The sequence below is a fragment of the Hemibagrus wyckioides genome, linkage group LG18 (assembly GCF_019097595.1).
Source record: "Hemibagrus wyckioides isolate EC202008001 linkage group LG18, SWU_Hwy_1.0, whole genome shotgun sequence".
In the NCBI taxonomy this organism is placed as follows: domain Eukaryota; kingdom Metazoa; phylum Chordata; class Actinopteri; order Siluriformes; family Bagridae; genus Hemibagrus; species Hemibagrus wyckioides.
Genome location: NC_080727.1, coordinates 14,826,439 through 14,849,760, shown reverse-complemented (window position 1 = coordinate 14,849,760; position 23,322 = coordinate 14,826,439). Strand labels below are relative to the sequence as shown.

General features: G+C 36.8%; 3 protein-coding genes across 3 annotated transcripts; 1 reads left to right on the top strand and 2 right to left on the bottom strand.

The window, feature by feature from the left end:
- Positions 1-1,151: 1,151 nt before the first annotated feature.
- wdr73 (WD repeat domain 73) lies at positions 1,152-8,988 on the bottom strand. The gene is made up of 8 exons (XM_058415746.1): positions 8,663-8,988; positions 7,834-7,901; positions 6,444-6,529; positions 6,234-6,322; positions 4,700-4,767; positions 3,254-3,415; positions 2,097-2,465; positions 1,152-2,009 (listed from the first exon to the last, which is right to left on the bottom strand). Exons 1-8 carry the CDS (start codon positions 8,707-8,709, stop codon positions 1,765-1,767), a joined length of 1,134 nt encoding a protein of 377 aa, XP_058271729.1. The 5' UTR covers positions 8,710-8,988; the 3' UTR covers positions 1,152-1,764.
- A 1,282-nt stretch (positions 8,989-10,270) lies between these two features.
- On the top strand, positions 10,271-14,788 carry LOC131369230 (sialidase-3-like). The gene is made up of 3 exons (XM_058415740.1): positions 10,271-10,418; positions 12,432-12,673; positions 12,759-14,788. Exons 2-3 carry the CDS (start codon positions 12,446-12,448, stop codon positions 13,698-13,700), a joined length of 1,170 nt encoding a protein of 389 aa, XP_058271723.1. The 5' UTR covers positions 10,271-10,418; positions 12,432-12,445; the 3' UTR covers positions 13,701-14,788.
- Positions 14,789-17,189: 2,401 nt separating this feature from the next.
- On the bottom strand, positions 17,190-21,787 carry defbl2 (defensin, beta-like 2). Its single transcript, XM_058415752.1, has 3 exons — positions 21,686-21,787; positions 18,618-18,729; positions 17,190-18,528 (listed from the first exon to the last, which is right to left on the bottom strand). The coding sequence occupies exons 1-3, from the start codon at positions 21,741-21,743 to the stop codon at positions 18,465-18,467; spliced, it is 234 nt and encodes a 77-aa protein (XP_058271735.1). The 5' UTR covers positions 21,744-21,787; the 3' UTR covers positions 17,190-18,464.
- Between the last annotated feature and the right edge of the window lie 1,535 nt (positions 21,788-23,322).

Genomic DNA, 23,322 nt, shown 5'->3' with positions numbered 1-23,322 from the left:
AGTGGAGACTGTGAGCCAGGTCAAAACTGGGATGTCTGCCTTTACATGCACATGAATTTAATATGGAGTTGGTCCACCCTTTGCAGCTATAACAGCTTCAACTCTTCTGGGAAGGCTTTCCACAAGGTTTATCAGTGTGTTTATGGGAATTTTTGACCATTCCTGTAGAAGCGCATTTGTGAGGTCAGGCACTGATGTTGGACAAGAAGGTCTGGTTCACAGTCTCTGCTCTGATTCATCCCAAAGGTGTTCTCTCAGGTTGAGGTCAGGACTCTGTGAAGTTCCTCCACACCAAACTCGCTCATCCATGTCTTTATAGACCTTGCTTTGTGCACTGGTGTGCAGTCATGTTGGAACAGGAGGGGGTCATCCCTAAACTGTTCCCACAAAGTTGGGAGTACGGATTCCCAATTGGCAATACACTGTGTATATACTGTATATATATAAAAAAAATCAAACAAAATCCTCCAGTGTGATTCTGGGCTGATTCCTCGCCGTTCTCATGATCATTGAAACTCCATGAGGTGAGATCTTGCATGGAGCCCCAGACCAAGAAAGATTGACAGTCCTTTTGTGTTTCTTCCATTTGGGAATAATCACACCAACTGTTGTCACCTTCTCACCAAGCTGCTTGGCGATGATCTTGTAGCTCATTCCAGCCTTGTGTAGGTCTACAATCTTGTCCCTGACATCCATGGACAGCTCTTTGGTCTTGGCCATGATGGAGAGTTTGGAATCTGATTGATTGCTTCCTTCTGTAGACAGGGTGTCTTTCATACAGGTAATGAGCTGAGATTAAGAGCACTCCCCAAGAGTGCTCCTACTGTAATCTCAGCTCCTTACCTGTATAAAAGACACCTGGGAGCCAGAAATCTTTCTGATTGATAGGGGATCAAATACTTATTTCACTCATTAAAATGCAAATCAATGTAGAACTTTTCTGAAATGTGTTTTTCTGGATTTTTTTTGTTGTTATTCTGCCTCTCACTGTTCAAATACACCTACCATTAAAATTACAGACTGATCATTTCTTTGTCAGTGGGCAAACGTACAAAATCAGCAGGGGATCAAATAATTTTTTCCCCTCACTGTGTATATATATATATACATACATATACATACATATATGCATATATATATATATATATATATATATATATATATGTATATACACACATACATACATATACATACATATATGCATATATATGGTCACGATTCAGCATTACAGATATCCAGACGTAGATCTAGTTCTCTAATAATCAATACAGAGGTCACAGAGTTGTTGAGGAGATGGAAAACTATATCAGCATCACAGTAACATAGTTACATTCTGGCTATATCCAATGTCCACACTGAAGAGACTTTGACTGTGTTTATATTGTAGTCATAGTTAATCAATTGCAAGAAAAAGCAAGAAAATCTAAAAGTGAAATTCATTTCTACTCTTTTTTGATGTATTGGTGTGTGGCAGACAGGCTGCCATAAAAATGTATAAATGTCCAGTGTCCCTGAACCTAGTCTCGGTAACTAGCATTCCACCGAGTGTCCATGATTATATCATTTGTACAGTGTCGCAAGTCTCGGAACCTTAAAGGCTATAGTTTGACAAAACAGCAAGATTTTCATCCAATGTTTCTATTTCTCCATCTTTTACAAAAAAAAAAACATAATACAGAAATACTGTATTTCTGTAACAGGTTTCAGCTATAACTTGAAAAATTTCTTGCCTTTAAATAACAAAAGGGATCAGATTCTCTTTTGTCATTTGTCTATAGTCTCATTATGTTTATCTACCCAGTCCCAAACATGTATAGATCCATCTGAAGCGGCAGAGAGCAAAGTTCTTGGTCTCCCTGGATGCCACACATGAGTAGTCACCAGAAGAGAGGTATCACCCTTGTCTTCACATGAAAAGTTGTGACCCTGATGCACAAAAACGGGCAGAGGCGTCTGAGTATCAGTAATCCAGCTTCTTGTGTCAAAGATTTGCACTGTTCCATCAAATCCTTAAAATGAAGACATCGACAAGGTCATTCCCTTTCTCCAAACAAAGACCTCAGGTTAACAGAGAAGATACAAAGCATAGGACATACCTGACACAGCAAGATGGTTATCAAGAGCAGGAGCCCATGTAACTGTCAGAAACTCATTACTGGGATCATTTTGCTGCAGATTAAGCCGAGCTTGTCCGACTGGCGTGGATGGGTTTCGGAGATCAGACACAATAACTTGACCAAAGGAGGAAAGTCTTGCTACAGTGCATGATGAAGGGTCACACTGTGGCTCAGCTTTCCTCAATCCAAAAGCCCACTGTGAACCTGTCGTACTCTCTGAAAGAGCATAATGACTGATCTTTGGATCTCTTGAGTCTCCTACGTACAAAGTGCCATTAGTTGCGCTAATAGCAAATGTACTGGCGTTTACAAACTGCAGACCACTCACTACATCCAAGGAGTCAGTTTCTGTGAACGACAAAATGTAATTTCAGTTTGTTAAGGTCCACTTGCATGAAATTCTATGCTTACAATGGAATCTATAAACTAAGAGTGACATTTGGAACAGCTTACTTTTGATGTTTAACCAATTAATGGATGATATTGGCTATAAATAATACCATTTGAAGTGATTGATGTTGTCAATGAACTCTGAACAGATAAGACCATGCTATGTGAATTTGATGCAGAATTAAAATACACCTCTCTATTTCTCTATTTGTTTTTTTCCCCATCATCAGTTCATTAATCAGTCCACAAATTTGATTGCAGAAATTAACACAAAATCAAACCTGCAAAATTCAGTTTTTTCAAAATTGCAGCATATTTTCTGCGGATTTGAGCCAATACACGTTGTGTAACGTCATCACATTGTGCATTCAGCCAAAGCACTCTTCTCATTCAACATGAGTACAGTTATCATAGAAAGTAATTACAGATGTGTTTACTGGCAGTTTAACAGAAGGATCCTGTGCTTGCAATTTTGCCAATTTTTCTAATCTCTGGTTAGCTGCCATCAGCTAAATAATTGATATAAATGCATCTGATTGGACAGGGTATCTGCTACAGGACCCAAGTTGGTTCATATTTAGAAAATTGAAGTTGCTGAAATACATCCATTTTTTAATGGTATTTATCAGTAAGTGTTGGGTTCGGCCCACTGAGATACTTTGCAGTCATGAATCTGGACTTCGATGGACCAGTGGTTTAGACAAAAAGTAAAAGAAATATAAAATAGACGACACATTTATCATTACCTACTGCATAAAGCATTCTCCCTGAGGCTACATCAGTGTGCTGAACATCGCGCATTGTAGAGCCGTGAAGAACAGAAGCATCCTCAGTGAAACCAGAAGCAAGCTTTCTGCCCGTGGCTGACGTGTGACCGCAATTTATAACTCCTGTCCTCTTCATCATATCTGGATGGCAAAAATACAGTCAGCTTCAGAATTATTGGCACCATTGGTGAAGACTGGTTTAATAAAAAAAAAAAAAACTTTTTTGTAGTTAATTAGCTTAACAATGAAAATAAGAGACAAAAGTAACTTCTATAATAAGAACACACAAAAAGGAGACTGCACTACTATATATACTGCTCAAAATATGAAAGGAACACTTTTTAATCAGAGTATAGCATCAAGTCAGTTAAATTCCTGGGATATTACTCTGGTCAGTTAAGTAGCAGAGGGGGTTGTCAGCTGCTTTGGTGTTAATGAAATTAACAACAGGTGCACTAGATGGGCAACCATGAGATGACCACCAAAACAGAAATGGTTTTACAGGTGGAGGCCACTGACATTTTCTTCCCTACTCATCATTTCTGAGTGTTTTTCACTAGTTTTGCATTTGGCTAGGGTCAGTGTCACTACTGGTAGCATGAGGCGATGCCTGGACCCAACAGAGGTTGCACAGGCAGTCCAACTCCTCCAGGATGGTATATCTATATGTGCCATTGCCAAAAGGTTTGCTGTGTCTCCCAGCACAGAGTATGGAGGAGATTCCAGGAGACAGGCAGTTACTCTAGGAGAGCTGGACAGGGCTGTAGAAGGTCCTTAACCCATCAGCAAGACCCGCATCTACTCCTTTGTGCATGGAGGTACAGGATGAGCAAAGCCCTACAAAATGAGCAGGTTCACCATGAGCACATGTGACAGATGTTAAAGGGTCTGGAGAAGCCGTGGGGAATGTTATGCTGCCTGTAGGCAGGTCCTGGAGGATGAAAGAATTGATACCATTGATTGGCCCTCATGCTCACTTGACCTAAATCCAATAGAACACCTCTGGGACATTATGGTTCGTTCTATCTGATGCCGCCAGGTTAGACTGTCCAGGAGCTCAGTGATGCCCCGGTCCAGATCTGGGGGGAAATACCCCAGGACACCATCTATCACATGGGGGCCACACAAACTACTGAGTACCATTTTGAGTTGCTGCAGTAAAATTTCAGCAAATGGACTAGCCTGCTGCATCAGTTTTCGGGGTGTCTTTGAATTCAGCCCTCTGTAGGTTGATAATTTTTATTTCCTTCAAACAATGTGGCATCCTTTCGTTCCTAACACATTACCCAGTCCATATCAATATAGATATCCAGCATATTTTTCCCCGTTGAGATCTGATGTGTTTTCAAAGTGTTCCTTTAAATTTTTTTGAGCAGTGTATATTTTTGAAGTCAAACAAAGTGATGAAATAATCAGAAGAGATACCATTATCATCTTGTCCAATGTCCCAAACCTGGAGATTGGAACTATGACGTCCGCTAGTCACCACACATCTGCAAATAAAAGAACACAGTTAAACGGTGATGCTTATTTCTATTTTATCATATAGAAGTGTACAGTCAATTACATGTCTTCTTTCAGGTATATATTCTGTGGTATTCCTAAAAATCTAAATAAAGATAACAATTTTTATATCCCAGCAGAAGACATTTTTGGTATAATTCTTAATTCTTTAATACATCTGTTGTCTAATGTCCACAAGGCTGATACTTTCTCTGTGATTATACTAAGGAAAATAAAAACCCAAAAAGTGTTTTTGATCACTTTTAAAATATTTATAATGTTCTAACCCTAACCCTAGTTTGGTTAAAATGTCTGGCCTTTTCTCTACTTTTGCGGAAATCCAAAAGTGGCAGGGTTTTTTTTTTTTAAACCATTTTTGCCCCAGATTTTTGGTGGCATCCTAAATAAATACACCGATCAAGTATAACATTATGACCACCTACCTAATATTGTATTGGTCCCCCTTTTGCTGCCAAAACAGCCCTGACCCATCGAGGCATGGACTCCACTAGATCCCTAAAGGTGTGCTGTGGTATCAGGCACCAAGATGTTAGCAGCAGATACTTTAAGTCCTCCATGGGCCCCACCTTGCAGCTTACAGGACTTAAAGGATACTTTTGATAGATACTGACCACTGCAGATCGGGAACACCCCAAAAAAGCTGCAGTTTTGAAGATGCCCTTGTCAAACTCGCTCAAATCCTTACGCTTGTCCATTTTTCCTGCTTCAAACACATCAACTTTGAGGGCAAAATGTTCACTTGCTGCCTAATATATCCCACCCACTAACAGGTGCCATGATGAGGAGATCATCAGTGTTATTCACTTCACCTGTCAGTGCTCATAATGTTATGCCTAATCGGTGTATATTTAACTGTAGGGATGTAATGTAATGACATGCTCTTTAGCTGTACCTGTTTAGTGATCCAAATACTTGTATCTTTTACCCTACAACCCTGCCAGCAGTAACAATGCAAAATAAAAACAAGTAGAACTCGACACCAATGTCGTTGATGGAGATACATCTGCCACAAGTCTAATTCTTCATTTACTTATGTATTATATGCAAGAAATAGGCTTAAAATACTGCATCCTTATATTTAAAAAAATGTTTCAGATATTAGACCCCGACCCTGTCTTGATCAATTCCAAAATCTAATCAGTTCATCTGCTGGTTACACAGATATTTCCATATAAATCCTACAAACATTCAATCATTTTTTTTCCTTGAAATATAGTGCTAACTAAAATAACAGATGGACACATGGTAGGACAGTGGTAGAGGCATAAAAAGTTCTAGTTTTCTGACGTTATATGCTTCAATGTGAAAGTGATCTACAAAATATCTGCACGACCCTCTGTATTGCCCACTAATCCAGCTGAAAGAATGCAAATCTGTTAAAAAAAACACTAAGACATTAGTAAGATTAGAACAAGAACTCATGCAGTAAGCCTACCGTTTACCAAAGATGTGTCTCAGACATTCAACCGGCTCATCGCTGAATCCCCCATGCTGCACTTTAAAGTCCCTCTCTGGACAAAGGCCCTGTGCACATTTAAGATGAAAATTATATTTGGTTGAGCCGTGCTTGTGCGTTTGTACCTTTGATAACTGATGGGGTGCAGATAGAAATTTATTCAGCTATTGAGTTTATTCAGTTATTTACCTGGTTGCCCTTTGCATACAATTTCAAAGGCAACAGCAGCTCTAAAATTTCATTCTTCTCAGACGAGTAGCCTGCAACACATATACCTGTGACAAAAAAAAGTGTCCGTTACAAATCCAATCCAAAATTCCTCCATGAGTTCTCTCTTAAATCACAATGCTGATGAACATGCAAATCTGATTGCTTAGAAAATGTAAGAAGATGTGCAGCTTCACTACAAATATTAGAACGTTTGCTCTAATATGTTATTGTTTCTATAGTGCCACCTTGGTGGGATATGGTGGATACTCCACATAACAGATTAAAAAACAAGACATCTGTAGGTGTTGATATGGTGGATTTTTCTACGAACAGACATTGTTTGACGAAAACATTTACTCTTTGAATAATTACTAGAGTATATGAGTAATAAAACAGAATACGCAGTTGTAGGAAATTATTCAAACTTTCATCACAGCACTCAAAACAACTATTTTCCTGTAACAGCACGTCTCACGTATTACAGCTTGGATGATGAAGTTTGCACACATTTTATTGTTAATGTTAAAGGAGAAGTTCACTTCACCCCCTTGTCATTCAACAAGTTCATGTCTTTCTTTCTTCAGTCGTAAAGAAATTGCATGCGGAAAGACACAAAGATAAACGTCTTTGTGTCAGTTTTTTGTTTAAAACGGTCCGTTCGGGTGTGTACCCTGGATGTGGAAATCGTTTTTAAACCTAAAAGATTACGTCCGATTGGAAATAACGTGAATGCTCAAAAACTTCCTTTAAAAAATCCTGAGTGATTGAAGCTGTGGTTGCTAGCTCTGCACCTACATATCAACACACCCATACATTCTCATTGTACCTTTTTGTTAGTAAAGATCGTTTGACTTGTTTGCATTTCCTTGGTCTTTGCACGTTCGCTTTGTAAACAGTGGGCCTGTAGTTCCACCTACGTCACACTCGTGATTACGTAGTAAGCAGTGTCGTGGACACGCTTCCCAGAGCTAGTGCTAGACGAGCTTTTGTGTATAAAAAGTATACAATTTTTTATTTTCCTCAGAAAATGACCAATCATTTCACTAGATAAGATCCTTGTTCCTCATCTGGGATCGTTTAGAGCTCTTTGAATCTGCATTTAAACTGCATTTTCAAATTTCAAACTCACAGGCATCATTGAAGTCCACTATAGAGAGAAAAATCCTAAAATGTTTTCCTCAAAAAACATAATTTCTGTACAAATGAAGAAAGAAAGACATGAACATCTTGGATGACAAGGGGGTGAGTCAATTATTTGTAATTTTTTGTTTTGGAAGTGAACTTCTCCTTTAATGCTATGTTATCAGATACAGGAATCCAAAGAATAGTGTCTCTTGTCTGCTAAACTACACCTAAAGCAATACTTTACTTTTTTCACCAGTCCACTCGATTGTTTTTGTTGGATGCTCGAGCTGAAATACATGAAGATCTTTGTAGCTGCAAAGAAAGACAACATAATGACATCAGAAGTGCACTAAACATTCAGGAGTTTTCAAAGAAGGCACTATGATGTGTGGAAAAACCATCTTTTAGTTCATATTTACAAACCCAAGGAGTCTTATTAGGTAAAAATTTACGCTCAAAATAATTCTTCACATCATCAAGCATCGTGTTTGATAATGTCTCCTAATGTCTGCTCTCCATCACAGTGTGGTATGGCAGCTTCACTGTGTGTGAAAAGATATCACTGTAAAGGGTTGTGAAAACCGCCCAGCGCATCATCAGCACCCAACTACCTGCCATTGAGTCTCTTCACCAGAGTAGATGTCTGCGCAGAGGACACAAAATCATCACCCCACCCTAGTCACAAACTATTCAACCTCCTTCCATCCAGGAGGATATACGGGTCCATCTGCACCAGAACCAGCAGGTTCAGGGCCAGTTTTTCCTCCAAAACCATAAATCATCTGAACTCTACACTACACCGTTAGGACACTCATGTCTCATTACACTTCACCACCTTGCCGTTCTGCTCCACCCTGTACATTCTGCTGCATTTTCTCTGTATAATATAATTATAATGTACATATTGTTAATTCATAGATTACACCTAGTCTATCTATCTATCTATCTATCTATCTATCTATCTATCTATCTATCTATCACGCCTGATACCTGATGCCTGCCTAATGAATACTTTTATATTTTAACAACTATACAAAGTTATAAATAAATAAATAAAAATCTTGACGACTTACAGGGTTAATGACTGCATAAACCAGTCCTCGGCTTCATCAGATGACATGATGTTATTATCAAGAGAGTTTATTCTTTTCTTTCTCTCTCTCTCTCTCTCTCTCTCTCTCTCTCTCTCTCTCTCTTCAGTCACTTTAAATAAATCCAATAAACCAGTTGAGACAACACTGCAGTTTAGTGACTGTTACTACGGATTCAGTATCAAATGATCCTCTGTAAGATAAAGTGCACTATTATTATTATTATTATTATTATTATTATTATTACCGAGTGCACTTAGGAAACATAAACATAGATTAAAGCGGCATGTGTAGTGAGTTACGGGAGTTCTTCTTCGTTGCTTGAAATGTGACGCGCTATCAGCTCAAGGTGCTGTATACTGCCACCTGCTGCACAGATAAAAAAACACTACATAGGTTTATTTCATAGGTTACAGTTTTGTTTATATGCGTCCACAGAGCCAGACGTCCAGTTTAGCATAATAACTTGATTACTGTGTAGATGTACATCATGTCTATTCATTCTTTCTTATTTGTGAGTTTCTTGTGCACTTTACTGGTGTGTTGTTGCTGTTGTGTCACCTAATTTTTTTTTTTATATTAATCTTAGGGATTAATAAAGCACATTGTACTCTAATGGTGATGTATTGAGCACAGTTGAATAAAAGAAGGTCTAGTACTGCTCAAAACAGACTGATAGACTGGCTGATTGTATGTCAACTATCATTTATTGACTGACTGACTGACTGACTGACTGACTGACTGACTGACTGACAGACAGACAGACAGACAGACAGATAGACAGATAGACAGATAGATAGATAGATACTTTATTCATCCCAGTGGGAAATTTACAACTTCCAGCAGTATCCACAAGCACAGGTAATAAGGTACATAAAATAAGATAGGAATATAACAAAAAATACTAAATACCCGAATTTAAGGGTACAAAATATAACAAAAAAATATAACAAATAACCTATAATAAAATAAATCTAACAAAAAATACTATATACAGAGATTAAAAAATATATAACAAAGAATACTGAATACAGAGATTTAAAAGAATATGAGATAAGTAATGTGCAAAAAAATAAAAATAAATAAAACAAGAATTTGAAGGTACAGACATAATGAGGTAATGTGCATAACTAGGCATGTGCAAAAACTGCGTGTTTTATGAGTCCTGTGCAAGTCTGAGTGTACTGAAGATCATGGTAAGTTTTCTAACTTAACATAAAATATTCTACTAACTAAAGTTTAGCAATATTTGTGATATTGGAAGTGAAAGCATATCACCTAGAGTTAAACAGATGTCAGAAACATTCATGTAAGCAACACTGTCACATTCCTCCAAACACTTCTAATGTAACCTGATCAAACAAAGATGAAGCTCATGATGAGGCTTGTTATAAAGAAACAAACTATAAAGCACATGCAGGGGCTCTGAAAGAATGATGCATTGCATATATAAAGTTTATATGATGCAGTTTAGACATGTTTTAGGTTTGACTCTGCGTGTTTTTGTTAACAAAACAAAACGGATGTTTTTAATTAAGCCAAAAGATTCCGAAGGTCACGTTACACGCCCTGTCGAGAACGGGCTACCGTAAAGCTCGATGTACACGCGCACACTGTTCCTAGAAACAGAAACAGCGCAGATAGCGTGACAGCGGTGAAGGAGCGGTCGACACGGAAAACTTACAGCCAAAACTCTCAGTCTGAAGGTGCAGCAGACACGAAATTTGAACCAAACTAGGTAAAAGATGATGATTTTTTCGTTCACTTTTATGAATTACTTTCACAAAGGTACACTATATGAAGATAAGTGCAGTATACAATTACACAGGAAGTTAAGCAGTTAGCTTAGATCATTACTGCAAGAATTCCCAAGTGCAATAAAACTATAACATTCTTTATTTTTATTTGGTTCAATACATTTTAGTTTCTCTTTAAAACCTTGTTTTTGCGCATTTTTTTTTAAATGTAAAGGGTTATGAAAACTCAGAAATACTGTGAATGCTTTCAGCGAAATTACCGCCAAGTATGTAAAAGCCGCGCCTCTACGATAGCTAGATAGATAGATAGATAGATAGATAGATAGATTCTTTCTTTTTTTCTTTCTTTCTTCCTTCCTTCCTCTCTTCCTTCCTTCCTTCATCCCTTCATCCATCCCAATGGGAAATTTACAACTTCCAGCAGTATCCACAAGTAGAGATAATAATGTAAAAAAAAAAATAATAATAAGATAAAATATAAAAACATATTAAATACTAGAATTGAAGGGTACAAAATATAACAAAAAATGTAACAAATAAAATACAATAAAATAAAATATAACAAAAAATAATAAATACTAAAAATTTAAAGGTATAGATAATAAGGTAATGTGAAAAACTAGAATATAAAGATACAAAAGATAATAAGGTAATGTGCAAAAATCGGGTATGTGCAAAAACTGTGCGTTTACAACGGGTCCTGTGCAAATCTGAGTGTATTTAAGAGTCCTGTGCAAACCGGGGTGTACGGTGCATAGTGTACAGTTTGTAGTACTGTCAATATACATGTGGTATGTGCAGTACAATATATGTGCTGCTAGATTAGCCGTGCTTTCAGAAAGAGTGACTGGCTTAACCGCAGTGTTTCACTGACAGTGACACAAAGCCATCAGTAGCTACTGGGGTGTGTAATGTGCAAAGTTGAATCAGGGCTGGATTGACCTGCAGTGCAGGTTACCATATGTAGAAGTCATTACATTTCTGTAAACATACAAAATTTATATTCATGCTGATTAAGTAACTGCATGAATGTGCAGATGTACGTGTTTTCCTAATAAAGTGCTGATAGTGTGTGTAGGTATGCATGGCATATGGGTGGTCTGTTATGGTGGCAGCAATCCATTTTCCAAGTTGTGTAACACATCTAGATGTAAATACCAGGAAATGAAAGCTGAAAATCTGATCTGTCGTCTCATATTTAGTTTTTGATTTCAATTATAAGTTTTCAGTGTATTGGTGTTCCAGTCCTTTTGAAGAGGACCGTATAAGCCATAAGTCTCTAGGTGAAATAAAATTCACTTCATACCGATTATTTTTACTGATTATTTTTTAAACAGTGCATCCATTTTAGCCCATTTATTTAAATCACATTTTATTGGCTAACCAGCTGCTATAGAGCAGAATTAATAAAATGGAATCATACATTTTTCTTATTTCTGTTTGAAAGCTCAAAGCTAGATATGTACACTATAAGCATTAAAAGTGGGGGCATATTTAAGAGACGCAGCTAAAAATCACTGTTTCTGCTTTAACGACTATGTTTTGTTGACTTTGTGTAAAAAGTTGAGGTCTGAACTACCAAGTTTTGTATTAAGCTTTATAAACGAAAGTGTGGTATTTGGAAATGTCCATATTTCGATATTGACATGCTGTCACCTTTCCTGCATCACAACCTTTTTAGTATCTATATCTAAAACAGATGAGTGGCAGATACACCCATTCCTCCTCCAAGCGTGTGGTAGTTACTAAAAAAATTCCAGATACATACAGAGTCCAGTTTCCCTCCCATACCCCTCCATGTAAGGGCTGTTAATATTGAATTGCTGTGATTAACAATTTGACCAGAAACTGATTAAACATATAAAGTATATAATATATCATCAATAAATGGATCATTTTATCTGAATGGTTTTTTTTTTGGGAATATAAAAGTTAGGTGACTCAGGAATAGTAAACTCACTACACCTGATTCTGATTCTTTTCTGTGTTTCCAGATAAAAATTGAGAAATGGAAAACAGAAATTCAGAAAGTGACTCCCAGACACAAGCAGACCCACCAAAAACTACTTTGTTCAGTAAAGAGCCAAGCGGTATAAATTACAGGATCCCAGCTATAATCTACATCAACGACACTCAAACCTTTCTTGCTTTTGCTGAGAAAAGAACATCACAACATGATCATGATGCCTCTCTCATGTACATGAGGAAGGGAACACGGCAGAATGGGTCCATTCAGGTAAGCTTAGTGTAATCACTGTTTGTTTAAACATTTTACTTTCATTTGGCAAAATGTTCATAGAAATCCAAATGTTTCTTTTCAGTGGTCACCTGTTCGGGAGCTTAACACTGCTTGTTTGACTGGACATCGCACCATGAACCCGTGTCCGGTCTATGAAAAAGAATCTAAGATTCTCTTTCTGTTCTTTATCTGTGTGGAGGGCAATACCAGTGAACATTACCAGATTCGCACTGGTAAGAACAAGGCTCGGCTGTGTTACGTCACTAGTAGTGATAATGGGCAGAATTGGAGCAGCGTGGTAGACTTGACAGAAAGTGTGATTAAAGATGAGATTCGAAATTGGGCCACATTTGCTGTTGGACCTGGACATGGCATTCAGATGAAGAGTGGTAGACTCCTCATTCCTGCTTATGCCTATTACATGTGCAGAAATGATGATGGTCACCCACCACATACAATGTCCCAGGCTTTTGCATTCTACAGTGATGATTGTGGGACCACATGGCAGTTCGGAGAACGAGTAAGCACCGAATCTTGTGAGTGTTTGATGGCAGAGATCATAGACAGAGAAGGCAGGAGTCACTTGTACTGCAATGCAAGAAGCACTAGAGGTAAAAGGGTTGAGTCTTTTAGCAAAAGTTGCGGAGTGAATTTTGATCGTCCTCCATCTTCACAGAACCTGGTAGAGTGTGGTCGTGGCTGCCAGGGTAGTGTGTTGAGCATCGATGTGCCTAAGGAACAAAAAAACGTAACATCAGACACTGAGAACTGGCTCCTTTATTCTCATCCAACTGACAAAGTGAAGAGAAAGGATCTTGGGGTTTACCTGAATAAATCTCCTCTCAGTGCCTCTGGTTGGAGTAAACCATGGATCGTCCATCATGGCCCCAGTGGATACTCGGATCTGACTCCATGTGAGGAGCCTGATCGCTTTGCTTGCCTCATGGAGTGTGGGAAGAAGAGTGAACTTGAACAAATAGCCTTTGTGGAGTTTTCCCTCTCTGATATCCTGAACAATCAGTAGCTATATTTACACAAATGGTATTAATCTAAATGTTAAAAAAGAAGTGCCTAAATCAGAATAAAATGACTGCCTTGGTTAAATTGAGTTTGTGTAGCACTTATAACAATAGATAAAGCAGCTTTACAGAACATCCCGATACGGATGTAGATCCCTAATGAGTTAGCCAGAGGTGACACTGAACCCATTGCCATGTTCACTGAACCAGTTTGAGATGAGGTTTGCTTGACCTGCTTTACGTATTTGTCTGCTTTTTGTCACTAGTCCAGGCTGGTGGAAGTGGTTTACTGGTGTGTTAAATGTTTTCATGCCACACTCTGGGCCTGTTAAAACAAATCAATCATCACTTTAATTTCACAGACTATTTAAGTATTGTTGTTGCCACAAAGCACATGTCAACTGGTTTCATGAACATGACAATGAGTAACCAGAATGGAATCTACCTGAAAAATCTGTAAGAACTGTATGCTACAATCATATCAACATAGACCAGAATCTTGGAAGAAAGATTTCTTGTGGAATCCCTGCCATGAAGAACTGAGGCTGTTTTGAGAGCAACGGGGGGGCTTACCCAATGTTAGTGTAATGTTCCTAATAAAAAGCCCAATGAGCTTCAACCTAGTGCTTGGAACATTTATACTACCCAGACATTAAAACATTACTATGTTTATATTGCTTATCATATTATGATGCTTTGTAAGTATGATAGACATGTGATGTGCCACTCTAATCTTGAGAGTATAAGTATATGAATGAATATAATTAGCAGTAGTACTGAAGGTTATGCACTTGTGGTTATCCTAATGCTTCATTGCATTATATTTTATGGGAGGGTTCTATCTAATACTTAAGGGAGTGCTGTGGTTGCATTTATTTTTCCACTATATTATTTATTTCAAATGTACTATATTCGAGATGGCAGAACTGTGATTAGTTAATGGCTTATGGAAACTTGGAAAAACGCAAATTACATCAATTGCGAAATCTGTAAAATTGTGAAATTGATTTTTGAAAGCGAATTTGATTTTTTCTTTTACTTGGCAATTGCTCATGTGTTCATTCTTTAAATAAATCACACAATATTTATATCACCCTGGTTTCTGATTTACTGTGCATAAATACAGCTGCTTTTGAGAATGACATTAGATTTTAATACAAGGAATATAGCATTTCTGAATGTATGAGTTATAATATTTGCTTGGTGAGATTAGAATGGTAAAAGTAGTTTTTGTCAGAGTGGCAAAACATTGATAACTGTGAGGGAAGAAATGATAAGAAGGGCTCTTCTTCTAACTGGTGGTTAGTATGTGTAAGGCATTGTAATGTGTTTTGCCAAATAGTAAATAGGACATTTTCTCTAAAAACTAATACGAATTATTTGCTTCTACAGTAAATCATGTGGAAACACGGAGGTGGATGCAAGTGCAGGTGGAGCAGGCTTTAATATACACAAAGGCAAACAGTCTAACACTCAAGGCAAATATGAAATCCTTAACAAGCAGAGGGCGGAAATCAGCAAACAGATTATCATAGACTAGGAGAGAACACAGAAAATAGGGGACAGAAACTGAGCTAAAGATGAAACGGGGTATGGAGAAACAAAATATGGTTTAACAAGAAATGAGCTATGGCTTAACAATAAACTGTGGACATTGAACAGATGGGATGTCTCTTAAATTTAATGTGGTAAGATGTTGGACTACTGATTGGAAAGTTGTGGGTTTGGATCCCAAATCCTCCAAGCTGCCAGTGCTGGGCCCCTGAGCAAGGCCCTTAACATCGATTGCTCAGTTGCATAAATATGAGATAAAAATGTAACTTGCTCTGGATAAGGGTGTCTGCCAAATGATGTTGCGGTGAATAAGCCCATATTTAAACTTTCTGTCTTCATAGTTTATGCCTCCAGTCATCAGTTCACTACATGCATTATTTAGTCATTTTATCGGAATTTTAATTGTTGCAGATAAATAAACACTACAGGCTACAGATATTCAATCTCTACACCTTTTATGTTTACATCAGCCATAACATTAAAACCACATGCCTTACATTTTATAATCTGTTTTGCCACCAAAACAGCTCTGACTTATTGAGGCTTATTGGACTCCATAAGACTTCTGAAGCTGAGCTACAGTATTAGCAAACATTAGCAGCAAATACTGTCCAGTAAGTTGCAATGTAGGACCACTGTGGATCAGACTTGTTTGTCCAGCACATCGCACAAATGCTCGATTGGACTGAAATCTGGGGAAGTTAGAAGTCAACACCTTCATATTCCTCAAAACATTTCTGAACAGTTTTGTAGTATGATAGGACAACAAGAGGACATTGGGATTAGAACACCATTGCCATAAAGGGGTGCACTTGGTCTACAACAATGTTTAAGTAGATGGTACATGTTAAAGTAACATCCACATATATGCCAGGACATAAGGTTTCTCAGCTGTACATATCACTGCAGTTGTTCATCTTATATTGCTCACAGTGTTGAATGCTTCCATCTGCTGGACACAAAAGGTACTCAGAGAGCTAGTGTGTTGCGGAGACAGACGGGTTGAATAGAACAGCTGAACAAAACAGTAACAAATTATATATATATATATATATATATATATATATATATATATATATATATATATAATTAACAAGTGTTTCTTCAAACTCTTTGTAGTTTGTAACATATGAATTCACACAAAATATATGTGACTAAATGAGAAACACATTTGAACCCCCCCACCCCCAATCTTTTAGCAAAATATCTCTCCATGGACTGTTGTTCTTGTTGTGTAGATACTCTATGTCTTCACCTTGACCCAATTCCATAAAAATAAAATAAATAAATGTCTTGACCCTCAGCCTCCACTGGCCGCTTTGTCTCTAATCTCTATAGACATTTAAACATACTTGTTTGTGCTCTGTAATCTCTTTGCTGATGTTAATGTCTCTTTTGCTGGCGCCACAGGAAGGCTGGGGACTTCTGTTTATCAGGTTCCCCTTTATAGAAAACACATTGTGTACCTAGATATTCTGAGGAATGGTTGATTAACATGCGTCTTAGCATGTGTCTTATATTAAACTTATTAAATAAAAGACATAAAAACTCTATTTTTGTGCATGTGATGAACAAGTATGTTTGGCTGTCTATAGCGATTAGAGGCTGAGAAGTCTGTGGCTGAGGCTCAAAATATTTATTTATTTATTTTTAAAAAATGAAAGGCATATTTCTAATCAGTCACACTTCATTAATGTGATGACCGAAAACATCAGTAGGAGGGTCGTGCATTAGATATTTATATAAGTAATAAATGGGCAAATGAGTAGTCAATACAGCAGTTATTTCACAACACTGAAAGCTTATTAGTGCTTTATTTTGTGTTCTCATATTCCACCTGTATACTGCATAAATTTGTAAAGTAAAACATCATTTGTAATCATTTGAGGCAATACTCAGATTGAACATTTAAAAATTACATTTTCTGAATTTTGGTGAAGTCTGCTTAAATACTGAAAATACCCGGAGGACTTTAATTAGTTAATTGACGTCAACTTTTTCTGACATAATGACACACATGTTGGAGTTGTTATTTTACATATGATACAGCAAATGAATTGACCACACAATTAGACAGTTGTTTAAGGAAATATTAAAAAAAATATTTGAGTATTTCTGATTAGATATCCAACTATTTCCAATCTATACAAAATCAAACGAGTGTAGGATATAGGTCAAAATCAAAATGAATGTGGAAGTGCACCAGGCTTGGTAACATCATAAACTACTTCATGAGGTTGTAGCCATGTGAAAGTCTCTTATAAAGTGTGCTTGTTTGCTCAGGAACAGGTAAGTCTTGTTAAGAGTCCAGTGACTTTGAACAAAGCAGCGTGTTTGACTTGGTAGTGGAGTCTGGTGCGGTCAGATTTGTATGCTGGTGCATCTTGGATATTGGAGTTTGTGGTTAGTTTGTTTTTGGTTAGCGTGTTTGTTTATTCGTTGATTTCGGCCTTCTGACATCTCAGAATGGGCTCCACCTTGACTCTAAAGTCTCTACTGAGTATGATTTCATAACCAAAGACATTAACGCAATAATGTACTAGTCTGTAATAAATTAATCACACACTATACAAGTCATATGGTTTATACTGCCTCATACAACAGAGCTGTTTTTGATTTTAACAGGTAAGAAAGTGTAAGCAGTGAAGTCTTTAATCAATGAAATAATTCAAATATGTTATCTTTTCTATACAAAGAACTTCCATACATCCTTAGTGGACAATGTACATCATTTATGACAAACAATAAACAGATAAAAACATATAACAAATATATTTGAATATAGCCGGATATTGTGATTTTGTGGTTTCGTAACGAGCTACAAATGTTTTCCAATTAAATTCAAGAGAATGTGTAGGGGTGACTGGATGGAATTACTGGAGAATAATTATCTTTTGGGTGCTAATTGAATAACACTGCTGTGTGTTAATGAGAGTTTGAGAGTTTAATATCAACCTGTTGTTAATTATTTTCTTATTATAGCATGCCGCTTACTGTTTTATTCCATACATAGCGTTGTTATTCTACTCTTCTTATGTACTATTTATTTATGTTAACAAAACTGTCATATTTATTTTTAAGTCAGTTGTTGGGTAAAGATTTAAACTTGAAAGAGTACAGACACATATGACAGAGACAAGCAGTGAATGGCTCGCAGTGATTTACAAACACATTACGGACAAAAATCTTCGCTTATCCTTATGTTTCATTTTGTTTCAGGGTTTGTTCTTCTTCCATACAGTATGTTTTGGTATTTGCTTAAAACGAACAGCACAGCAACTGCAAAGAGATATAGATAAAGACAGTCAGACTATGAGAATCCAAGCAGTCAGGAACAACACAAAGCCTTAAGGGTATTTGGACAGTACCTGTATCTGTGAGGACAGCCATGATGGCCTGCGTTGTGCTCTCGGGTGGAGCAAAGACGCCTACAGAGTCCTCTGTAGCCACACATCCAGTTATGGATCTCAATTGCATGAGCTAACAAAGAGATAAACAGGATAACAGGGGATATGCTGTTACAAGTAAAAAAATAAATAAATAATATGGATCATGTGATGCAAAGCATCACAGAGTTAATGTTTCCACCCCAACATTGATTGTTTTCCTGTACAGTACATTCTGTAGTTGTTGGGTTTTTTTAAAAAAAAAATTATTTTATACCCATTGAATGAATTTTCTTTTATTAATAAATTCTACCAATTTTATACATTATCTTGTAGAACTTCCATTAAAACAAGTTAGACATGTTATCAAGAAGTTCTCAATTGTAAGCTCCTCTGTGTCGAGAGTCTTCCATAGACTATATTAACAAAATCATATTAGAATGTAACATAATTATACATCTGTTATTTGCATTACACTGCTGTCCTGTAAGCACTACAGTCAAAGCTTCTGTTACAGAATATTAATACAATTCACTTCATTTTTATTTTTATTTTTATAGTGCTTTAACAATGGAAATTCAGAAAGTAGCTTTACAGAAATATATGGGATATAAATTTTACATGATAAATTTGCCAATTTATCCCTAATGAGCAAGCCAGAGGCTATGATGGTGAGAAAAAGCCCCCTGAGGGAACCCATCCTCATCTGGGTGGCACCAGAGAGTGTGATTCTATTTCAAACCCTTCTATTTCCCTTCTATAGCCTGTGCTACATGATCAAATTATGTAACCAAGAAATTCATTCTAGTTGTAACATAAAGTCTATTTTGTTAAAATGATCAAGTCTTCACTGAGAACTGTTTGTCACAACTGTAGTCCAAATCTATTTTCATGTTTTCTAAATGGTACCATTCACAGCAGTCTAACACTCTTTTAGGCTGAACATGTTGGACCATGTTGCTCCTCAGCAGCAACAAGAGAAATTATTTACCTTGTATGATCAGATGCCAGGCTATTTATATTTTTTTATTTTGATAAGTTTTATGTATTTGCCATTATAGCTACAACTAGGAACTCTACATACAAATATAAACCAGTCCCCCGACACAACATCAAATGTGTTGAAGGTCCTGGAAAGTTTGGTCTTGGCCCACCTCAGCCCTCAAGTGAGCTCAGTTTTGGACCCCCTGTAGTTGGCTTACCAGCCACAGGTAGGTGTGGACAATTCATTAATTTATTTACTTCCAGATGGACAAAATCCCATTTGGACTGCGAGAACACCAAAGTGAGAAACACATTCTTTGATTTCTCAATAGCATTCAATACCATCCAACCTCTCCTGCTAAGTGAGACGATGGATAGAATGCGAGTTAACACCCCATGATCTCCAGGCTCACAGTCTACCTCTCAGAGAGACCTCATTTTGTGCACCTGGGGAGCTGCCTGTTGGATAAGCTATTGAGCAGTTATCAGAGCACCACAGGGAACTGTCTTATCCCCTTCCTCGTCATACTGTACTCCACTGACTTCCAGTAGAAGACTGATCTAACATAATTTCCTAACCACTCTGTGGTAGTCGGTTGAGTGGAATGAGAAGAAGCATTTACTCTTTAATGTAGTCATGACCAAGGAGATGGTGGTTGAATGCAGGAGGAAAAGGACCACAACCGGATCAATAAACATCATGGGACTGCTGGTTGATGCCTGCAGATATGTTGGTGTGTACCATGACAACAGCCTGGAGTGGAAGCCTGACAGGAAGACTGTGTACAGGAAGGTGTTGTGTATATTCCATTTTCTGAGAAAACTTACATCCTTTAATGTTTGCAGCAAGGTGTAGTCTATTGTTGTGAGTGCTGTCTTCTTTGTGGTGATATGATGGGGAGTAGAAGCAATGATGCTTGGCAACAAGCTGATTAAGGAGTCTGGCTGTGTCCTGGGATGCTCTCTGGACAGTTTTAATGTGTTCATGGAAAGGAGGACATTAAACAAACTAGTATCTATTATGGACAATATATCACAGTCCCTCCAGGATTTATTGGTCAAACAACAAAGCACATTCTGTAAGAGACTTATTCAGCTCTGCTATAGCAAGGAATGTTATTGGGAGTCTTTTATTTTTATACCAATTCTGATCATTCCTCATTGTGCTGGAACATTATTGTGTGTTAGAGCCTATTCCTTGAATAAGCTCATTGAACATCTGTTTGTTTTTTTTGCACTTGTTTACTTTCTGTTTGTTGTATTGATGCTAATTCATTATATAATGGCACTACACAGAGAGGATATACACTTATAATGAAAAATAAACAGAAAATAGAAGAAATATAATATGAATGCAAATAAAATTGTTTAGAATAAAGTGCAGAAGAGTGTAAATTCAGTGCAATATATGCTGTGCAAAATCCAGTTGAGGTAGTGGGTGCTGTTCAGACAGGTTCAGAAAAGTCCAAGTTGTAAGTGCTGATGATGCAGATGTTGATAATGACATTGCATATATTATCTGGCTAGGTTTTTAGTCGTTTTCATTAATAATTAAATAGCCTACCTAAGGGTTCCTTATGAAAATTAATTTAAATAAATACATATTTTTCCTGGTGGCATAGCAGGTAGCATTGCTGAGCTCAGGTTATTGTCTGTGTACAATTTGAGTAATTTCTCCTCATATCTGGATGAGTTTCTTTTAGATTTTTCCCAGATTTCTTTTGTTAAAAGTAAATGAGTTAGCTATATGAAGTTAGTATTAAAGTTATGATGGCATAAGCAGAATGCCATTCAAGAGACAGATAAAAAATCCCGATAAAAAAATCCATTTATGTGTTAGCTCAAAGAAAAAAATTCAGCTATATGTTCTTATCTCTTGATAATGATAATAAATGATGAGCCATGTTCAATCACAGCCATCAAATATAACATCTTGCTAGACATATAGAAATTTCTGTCAGATAGACAGGTCAAGTTTGAACTGATCCAAAACATTTATAGCATTATTTTTCACATACAGTATATCCTCACAAAGCATATGACATTGCACTGTACCCAGTACTTACCATTAACAGCTGAGATCACCAGTAAGAGCAAAAACAGAGTTAGGTCCGGTCTGCGCATGATTTCGGTTCTGTATCTTCTCCAGGCTTTGTTATTGCCATAGCTGATTCTGCGTTTATATTGTTTTTAGTTAGGGAATGAGGGGGAGTCCTGGGTAGCTTATCTAATCACACATGCACAAGTTTTTTTTTTTTTTGAAGCATGTCTCAAAAACAAAATGTGATATTATTCAATGAAAGCATTCAAAATGATTTGATCTTTTTTTAATTTCATCCATTTATAATGGATAATGCATTTCATCCAGATAATGGAGATGACTTACATCATCACATACGTCTAAATCATTTAAAATAATACTAAATTCACTGAGGAGAGGCCAGTATAGAGCAGCATTTTTTAATGTATGCTTATAGCTATGTCTGTGTTGCAAGGCATAACTGCTATATACACTCATACACATAAACTGACCAACACAGGTGATGTCTCAACCTAATTAAATAAGCATATAATCTAATATTATGGTTAAAATGTGTTTCTTATATAGTGCATATATATAATTAAAATAATGTAATTTAATTTATTATTATTATTATTATTATTATTATTATTATTATTATTATTATTATTATTATTATTATTCATTCATTTATTTATTTAGTATCATTTATTAAGTTGACACAGACCAGCAGATGTGTACTAGTGTACTTTTAGTGTTAAAAGTAAGTATGGTCCATCCAGGAGCTGGTGTTTAGAAACCAGTCTCTAAATTCTGTAAATAGAAGAGACTTTAAGGCACTATTGAAATAGTAAATAAATATTTACGCATTAACAATCTGCATTAATTACACATTATTGCACTTGCTATTATGAGATCTATTAAATTTCCTAATACCTAGGTAGGAATTGCTAATCTTTTATCCAAGCTGTGACAGAGACTGAATAAAGTTTTCCTGTTATGAAATATTTGGACTACATATCCTATTCGTGGTGTGTGTGTGTGTGTGCCCTGCAATGGGTTGGCACTTCATGCAGGGTGTATCCTGCCTTGATGACTCCTGAGAGGAGGCTCCCCATGACCCGAGTATAGATCGGATAAGCGGTACAGACAATGAAATGAAATGAAAATCGTATTTGTGCAATACAAGTTCACATGGCAAGAATGTAGAAGGTTTTTGGGAAATTCCAGTCAGTGAAGTACGAACCAGCAGATGTCACACTTGCTTTATGAGCAGATACCATAGTGTGTAGCTCTCTGAACTCCATTTCCAGGCAGCCACTTTTCATTTGAAGTGAATCCTTGTATTTATGTCACTTGACATTATATTTCCATGTTTTCATCATGTTTTTGTTTATGGTAATATGCTTTTCTTTTATTTTTATATTTTTATTTGTTAAATTTTTTATTGTTGAAAGACAAAAACAGATACAGCCTGGCAAGATATAAAAAACCACCACCAACAACAACCACATTAAAAGAATAGAGGAAAAAAGTAGGGCAGAGAGCAATATCAGGAGAGGTGAATATATTGGCCAAAAGTCATTAGGCTTTTAAGAAAGCTTGGTAATGCTTTTCTATTCTTTATTCAGGGGAATGTCAAGATGACAATGGCAGTTGGTTCCTCAGCTCTGTTAAGCCAGT

Excerpts from the sequence above, each read along its gene's own strand:
- wdr73 (XM_058415746.1), bottom strand. The coding sequence starts at position 8,709 with ATGTCATCTGATGAAGCCGAGGACTGGTTTATGCAGTCATTAACCCT. Across the intron at positions 7,902-8,662 it reads TTTATGCAGTCATTAACCCT|CTACAAAGATCTTCATGTAT; the intron begins GTAAGTCGTCAA and ends CTTTCTTTGCAG. Across the intron at positions 6,323-6,443 it reads TGTATGCAAAGGGCAACCAG|GGCCTTTGTCCAGAGAGGGA; the intron begins GTAAATAACTGA and ends AAATGTGCACAG.
- LOC131369230 (XM_058415740.1), top strand. The coding sequence starts at position 12,446 with ATGGAAAACAGAAATTCAGAAAGTGACTCCCAGACACAAGCAGACCCA. Across the intron at positions 12,674-12,758 it reads GGCAGAATGGGTCCATTCAG|TGGTCACCTGTTCGGGAGCT; the intron begins GTAAGCTTAGTG and ends GTTTCTTTTCAG.
- defbl2 (XM_058415752.1), bottom strand. The coding sequence starts at position 21,743 with ATGCGCAGACCGGACCTAACTCTGTTTTTGCTCTTACTGGTGATCTCA. Across the intron at positions 18,730-21,685 it reads GGTGATCTCAGCTGTTAATG|CTCATGCAATTGAGATCCAT; the intron begins GTAAGTACTGGG and ends TCTCTTTGTTAG. Across the intron at positions 18,529-18,617 it reads GGCTGTCCTCACAGATACAG|TTGCTGTGCTGTTCGTTTTA; the intron begins GTACTGTCCAAA and ends ATCTCTTTGCAG.